General features: G+C 30.8%; 1 protein-coding gene across 1 annotated transcript; it reads right to left on the bottom strand.

The window, feature by feature from the left end:
• Nucleotides 1–491: 491 nt before the first annotated feature.
• On the bottom strand, nt 492–6,657 carry LOC130805496 (cyclic nucleotide-gated ion channel 18). Its single transcript, XM_057670272.1, has 6 exons — nt 5,955–6,657; nt 4,786–4,998; nt 3,613–3,920; nt 2,585–2,696; nt 2,242–2,478; nt 492–1,362 (listed from the first exon to the last, which is right to left on the bottom strand). Exons 1-6 carry the CDS (start codon nt 6,420–6,422, stop codon nt 634–636), a joined length of 2,067 nt encoding a protein of 688 aa, XP_057526255.1. The 5' UTR covers nt 6,423–6,657; the 3' UTR covers nt 492–633.
• Between the last annotated feature and the right edge of the window lie 1,273 nt (nt 6,658–7,930).

Below are 7,930 nucleotides of genomic sequence, written 5' to 3'. Positions count from 1 at the left end.
GTTAAAACTTATACTATTTGGTTCATTTTGTTGATAAATTGTCTTATACATTTCAAATTTTCTTTTCAAAGTAGGAAAGTGGACATTACTTAATCTGCAAGTAGAGACATAATGTTACTCCCTCCCTCCCTTTTAAATAACCTTATTTTATATTTTTAGTCGTTCTTCTTAATTTGCTTTATTTTTTCTTATTTTAGGTACACTCACTTTCTTTTGTTTTCATCAACACAATTTAACTCTTATTTAATAATATCGATACAATTTAATTTCTCTATTCATTAAATACCAAAATCTCATATTTCCTTTAAAAAAACCTTATTTGTAGAATGCTGCAGATTCACAAGCAAAAGGATTAGACAAAAAAAAATAAAATCTGATCATTATGGAATAGCCTAATTAGAATTAGAATTGGATACCTTAAAAATGTAAACAAACATGATACACGCTATAAATGTTATCCACAAATATTCATGATCTAAAGAAAGTTAACAATGATTTTTAGTGAACATGTTTGTACATATAACACATAGCTACCAACTAAACAACAAATACTATAGTCCAAAATATTTCTAATTTACTTTTTCGATTCATGATTCCCAACAAGATTAACGACTTATGTAACATTGTTTATGATTAAGAAAAATCAGGCGTGTCAGGTTTAAACAACTTTGGCATCTTCAAATCATGTTTTGTAGAAGATTCAGCTGAATGTACATTTTTAGTATTTGTAGCAAACTCAGAAGCAAGCAATGTTGCTCCAAGATGTTGTGTTTTATTAGAGTCATGTTTGGGAGGAATATTATTATCACATCCACCTTCATAACTTGTTCCATTATCATCCTCACACCAAGTTAATGACAGTGTTTCTTGTAAAGCCAATTCCTTTTCCATCTTTCTCTTCCTAAACCTTCTCCAAGCAGATTGAATATAACAAGCACCCCACATTCTCCATTGATGTGAGTTATACCTAAAAGCATCTTGTAACGCCTTACTGTGGAGACGTTTAAATTGTGTGGAAAAAAACCGAAGATCTTCAAATCCAAGAGCGAAAGCTTCGACTTCAGTAAGAGCTTTAACAGTTCTTGTTGAAGGAGGAAGATTGAGATTAGAATTGGGTAGTAAAGCCCATGTTAATAGTTCTTCTCCACAGAAATCACCAGGTCTTAAGGTTATAGAATTGAAAAATCCTGATCTTCCACCACATGTTGTTGAGCTTTCTAATTGCCCTCTTATGATAAAAAGCATTTCATCAACTGGATCATCTTCTATGAAGATATAGGTTCCTTGTGTGCTTAGGGTTGCCACTAGACGCTCACATATTGCATCTAGCAATTGCTCATCCATTTTTGAGAAAAAGGGTACCTATCGACACCAAACCAACAATTATCCTTTGAAATTTAAGATTTTTTTAATACTTCTATATGACTAATACACAAACTTGGCCTGACCTGATCAGTTTGACAACGTTAACCCACAAATGATATTAATTCAGTAGTTGATTTACTTGATTTAATCAATGCTTATTTGATTTATGATGTTAAATGGTGGAAATGATACTTTCTAAGAAAATTAGTTGGCAAAGTTTATGATCATGTTTGTCTTACGTTAATTTTTTTCTTCACAATTTTCAATTCCAGCCATTACCATTCACCACTTGGAGTGGTATTAGTTGGTAACAGAGAATCATGAAGAAAAACAAATATTTGATATAGGCCAGGCGTTCATCATTATTGTAATGACTTATTATCCATTTCAAGAAAACTAAAACCAACACTATGTTTGGACAATAATTTAAGGAGAAAAAAAGAGGAAGATAAGGGAAAGGGGACGAAGGCAAAGGAAAGGAAGGGATAAGAAGGGATTAGAAGAGAAGAGAAGGAAAAAGGAATGAGTGTTTTCCTCTAAATCTTTTCACTTGTGTAAAACTTGTTAAGTTTAACAGAACTTATGTGAATACCAATCATATTATCGGTAAAACATGAGGTGCACACACTTCATAAACCAAGGAATACCATCCCAAAACCATATGATATTGGGAGGAAGGACTCTAATAACTTATAAAGTATGTACACCATCTTTAATTCATCAATATATGTATAATAAAATGTCCCAATAAAACTCATTCTCATTACTCTAATGCATGACCAAAGGAAGGGTTAGGACTATAAAAATGATTTATGTTTAGTTGATAATAGAAAGGCTTAATTAAGATAGGAAGAGGATTAATTAAAAAAGACATACACGTCGAACAAGATTAAGGCAAAGATGACGTTGAACTTCACGACGAAGATCCAAAGGCAAAGAACATAAAATGGAAGCTTCATTAACACCTCTTGTAGCCAACCAATTATATTGTACGAATCTTCCTACTCTTTTTTGCAAACATACTGGCAATTGTCGGTGTCTCATCCACTCTTCTGTGTCTCTTCTTTTTATACGCCATTCCTCTACGCGTATCGTCAATGATTGTAGATATGTCTATTGGAATATAACCCATATGTGATCCCGCGTCAAAGAATTTATATTAGTTATTAATAAAAATAATATTTTTTAATATTTATGGACAAGTAATTAAAGTAAGAACCTGCATATTCCCAATCAAGAGGCAAAACAAGAATAATCCTCCAATACACACACAAATTGCAAATACTGTCTCCCCTATAAATGTTGTAGTTTCCAAATTTTGTCCATAAGAGCTGCATTCAAAACACCTTTAATTTCTGAGCTTTTATTGCAGAACAAAATTAATAATGTGATGATTTAAATAAAAGACAACATTGACAAAGATTTTAAAAAAGATTAAGGTCGATTAGATGAACTAATAAATCATTTTTAATGGTCGTTCATGTGAATTCCTCATTTCTATTCAATTGATTTTCTACCATCTCTATCTACAAGTGTAAATCTTTCATATCGATTATCTCTCCCTTGTTTAAGTCTCCCGAGTTTAGTATTTATAACTCGTCTTTGGACACATGTCCAATTCCTAAACCATCTTTAACGATACCCTTTCATCTTCTCCGAAATATATGTGACTCCTACACCCTTATAGTCTATAGAGTTATATCTTTATTTTGAACTTTATCACTCAAGGTATGTCAGCTCATCCATTGAAACATTTGCATTTTCTGTACTTTCATCTTTCTACTATGACGCTTTTCAAAAGCCCAAGATTTTGATCCATATATTTGTTGTATATGTAATCTATTGACAGTCCTATAAAACTTTAATTTTAGATTTAGAGTTACACCTCAATCATACTACGTACATCTCATTCACAGTGCAAAAACAAGGTTGCATCAACGTATTGCGACTATATTGTAAAGGTTTTGGAGTTTACTGCGACTAATATATAGGCCGCATTAACTGCAAAATCAACCGTATTGACTGTGAAATCCATTTTTCGACCGATAACTCAACTGTGACCGAAATCGTACTTTTGCACTATGATCTTATTCACCATAAATACTTATAGTTACTTTATTACCTCAATTAACAACCATTTATCTTCATATAAAATTGGGATACTAACTAATTAAAGTTAAATCCTACTTAAAATAATCAATAAATAAAATAGTCAAAACAAAAGCAAAATGATATATACATACATACCTTAAATTCTTGAGGCCAAACCATAGACAATAAAGATATTTCCTGACAAATTTGGAGGAGCCAACACCACTAGTAAAGGCTTCAGCAAACATCCCAAATTTGAAAGAAGCATCATCATTTCTTGGATCACAATTAATAACAAGGTTTGTATTATTTAACCAATATTGTCTATCAACATCTGCTATTGTTGAACAATCTAAATACTTGGGTAGGCAAGCTGGAAATCGTTTTTTCTCTTCATTACATTGAGATCTCCAACATGAGTACTGCCGAGTAATTGCTGCTGTATACCAAATTGATCCCAAAACCTGCACTATCAAATCATACCAACACTTTATATAATTCCTTTCTTTAGCTTTTCTTGATTCGAGTAAGACTGAGAATTCTTACAGCAAAGAGCTAGTGAGATGGCAATATATAATCTTACTCTAGGCGATAGAATCGAACTCTTGTCACAAGGATGAAAGGAAAATTCTTCAAACAACTACACGGCCAACTCATGATTTTACCTTTCTTAACTTAACCGAGCTAATAGATTACTAATTGATAGAATTTATAATATATCATTTTTGACACTTACAAACTGTTTGGTAGTTAGTATTAGATGATTGAAATGATCGTGAAAATTTAGTATTATTTTGGTGGGAAAATTTCTCGATAGAATTAATGGTTATGCTCGTTCTACTTCAATCATTTCATTTTCTTCACAAAATTATTTAATGCATTACCATATAGAAATAGGGTATTAGGATGTAATTGAATTTTGTGAGCAAAAAGAGTTGTTTATTATAAAAGTTACATTACTTTAGAAATGTCAAAATACAATTCTTGAAAATTTACATTACAAATCATTAATATTACCACTATATAGTACCAACAATCAAACAAACGCTAATGTTTCACTTGAAATAAGGGATCACTAAGATTCAAATATGTGATCTTTTGTCAATAAATCAACTAAACCATAAGCTTTGCAACCCCAATATATGTTATATAGTCTACCTGACATACAAAATAGAAAATTCTAATTCATCTATAGAAATTAATTTCTAATTTACTAATTATGTATTAAAAGTGGGTTAGTGATCCCATAGGCCTTCATGGACTTGTTTAATACATTGAAAAAGGAAATAATCTATAATATAAGAAAGAAAAATGAGATTATATTCTTACATGACTAGCTAACATGTAGAGGAGAAGGTTATATGCTGCTCCAGACCAAGCTGTCTTAGCAACAACTCCAGTAGTCTTAATGATTCTCTTATTCAAAGGGAACATAAGAAAAAATCTAGGAACATATTGAATTAAGACTATGAGTGACAGAGTATAATTTGTTTGATCTGCTATCGTTCTCTTCATATTTGGTATAATGAACCAATTCATTATCTGCATTCACATTATAAACAATCCTTTAAATAAAAAAGTTATAGTATATAGAAAAAATTGCATTAATGAACCATTTGGTAATTAGTATTTAATGGTGGAATTGTAATGAAAAATTAGTGTTAGTAAATGAGACTTTTAGTCAACCTAATGAGATTCCTTCCTAAAACCAATAAAACCAATTAGTATTAGGAGTAGTCCGTCAAGTATATATATATATATATATATGTTAGTCAAGCTCTTTCTAATTTTTGATGTGAAATCACATGTGGATTATTTTCCAATAATTAGTGTAACTTTCATAGTGCTCATGCTTATTTTCCTTCAAAAATCTTATTTTCTTCACAAAATTAAATCCAATGTATTACCATTTGAAAAGTGGTATTAGGTGGTTAAGGAAAATTGTGAAAACAAAACTCTTTTATGATCAAACTTTTATTACCATGAGAATGACATGATACATATCGAAAATTTACAATATAAATCATTCCATTACCACCAATTAATACCGAAAACCAAATGGGTTGTAAATATACTCATATATAACAATAAAAATGAATCAATCATTGTTGTAGGCAGTGAGAATTATTTGAACTCTATCATAATTCAACATTAATAGAAATTTGATCAATTACTCGGGCCATGACCTAGGCAAGCCCGAGTCTAGTTAAATTCTCTGGTTCATAGAACCTAGAGTAAAAACAAGATCACGTTGGCTGCATTGTTTTCAAAATCAATGAATTATATTTCCCATATTATAAAGGTGTAATAATATTATGTTTTGGGCTATATAAAGGAATATCTTATGGTTTTAACCGATATATAGGTCTTACAATAACCACATCACTCCCATAACGCATCAACATTTTGTTATCCCAATCGCGAGCGACCATTACCGCAATTTTACTCCATGCCATAAAATAATAAGAAAAAAGCTATTATGAATGTGGGTAGAGCACCTGAGGAAGAGGCAAGGTAGCCGCAAAATCAATAACAAAATCAGACTTAATATACTTCCAAGCAATCTCATAAGGATCCCTAACCAATTCACCTCTTCCAAAAACCCTAGATCTCCGTGAAACGAATGCCGTTCTAAATTTAATGACAATGTGTAAAATATAGAAGAGATCTGCAAAACTACGAAATATTGTAAGAGATGTAAGAAGGCAATGATCTGCTGTAAGACATGCATGATCTGACCCAACAGATGGAAGTAAAAAATATAAAGGATCAATAAAAAGTGCAATTACACAAATTAATAAGAAAATGTAATTCCATCTTGTTACAATGTTTGAATTTGGATCAAGGATTTCATTTTTCCATATAAGTTGGTATAACAGTTTTTGGTCGTCTAAGGAGGAGGATGAAGCTCTGGTTATGGGTTGGGATAACCTACGAATCCCCCTTGTTGAAAGGATTTTGTTCATAGAGGAATTAAATTAATTATTTTTTTATTAATTTGGGTCAAAATTAAGGTTGAATTTAATAGAATTTGTGAAAATGATGAAATATTATTGTTGAATTTGATTTTAATTTCTATGAAAGATATTAAAAGGAAATAATTTCTTTGGTTTGGAAAGTGAATACAATTTTTGGTTATGGACGCGTGTAACAAAAGAATGAGAGAATTGTGTGCGGAAAGATAAAGAAATGTCATTGACATCAAAGGTTTGGAGAAAAAATAGAAACGAAGTCTAAAAATGTTCATGATAAGTCTGTTTATTGATATATGCTTGTTTTAATGTGACTTGAGTTGATTAACTAAATTCAATGCTTGGAGCCCATCAAATTTGGATTGAGCTTTAATTTGGAGTTGAGGTTGGTTGAGATGAGTTTAGATGTTTTAACTTCTACCGATTAAAAAATTTATGAAAAACATGCAACACAAATTTTAAGTCAACTCAAACTGATCGTAGCCGAAAACAAGTTGAGCTTAAAAATAATATGATCCAATAATGACTCAGACTCAAAATTCATTCAACCTACTGTTATGATAGGTATAATAATATCAAATAAGATAGATCATTTATATAAGCTAAGTTATAAATATATAGTTTTCCACAGAGATGACAAAATGGGGGCGATAACCCATCCTCCAAATCTATAAGAGTGCAAAATCCAAAATGAACACTCCTTCTCTACTCCTAGTTTCATAGCTACTACCACATGGAAAACCATAAAGAGGTATTAATAAGAAGATGTTACTCAATTGAACCTAATTAGTTTTCGAAGGAACTTAGAGAAAGAAGGGAAGGGATCTCAAGTGAAAATCTATGTTACACAGTACTACTCGACAAACTAGAAAGTAAAACATCATTACAAAATACAGACGCTTACTCAAAAATCAAAATGGTTGTTTTTTAGAGCCTAATCTTTCGTGTTTAGTGAAATTATCAATGGTACCCCTGAGTTTTGGCACTTTATCAATGGTACCTCTAAGTTTTTTTTTATTATCAATGGTATCTTCGTATTATTGAGCGTCTTACAACCATAACCTTTTAAAACTTTTTCCGTTCAAAAGCGTTAACTTTTTTTCTTTTTTCTTTTATTTTTCAATTTGAAACATAAAAGAAGTTAACGATTTCAGAAAATTTTGGACGGTATAAGTTAAAAAAAAGTTATGGTTATAAGACGCTCAATAATACAAGGGTACCGATAATGATAAAAAATTAGGGGTACCATTGATAAAGTGTCATAACTAAAGAGTACCATTAATAATTTCCCTATTATTTTTCCATTCAAAGGGCATTATTAAATATTACCATTATTTTCATTTTGTCGTTGCATCTTTTTACTTCCTTGCCCTTGATTATTGTATCTCTAACTTCTCTTTAAAATAAATTATATGCACTCAATATTGAAGCAGTATAAATGGTAAATTCAAACCCCAAAATCTCAAGGGAACTCATAATTTTTGAGATTTTCATTAAATTTC

This window comes from Amaranthus tricolor, chromosome 1 (assembly GCF_026212465.1).
Source record: "Amaranthus tricolor cultivar Red isolate AtriRed21 chromosome 1, ASM2621246v1, whole genome shotgun sequence".
In the NCBI taxonomy this organism is placed as follows: Eukaryota; Viridiplantae; Streptophyta; class Magnoliopsida; order Caryophyllales; family Amaranthaceae; genus Amaranthus; species Amaranthus tricolor.
Note: the sequence above shows the minus strand (reverse complement) of the source record. Positions and strands in the feature narration are given on the sequence as shown.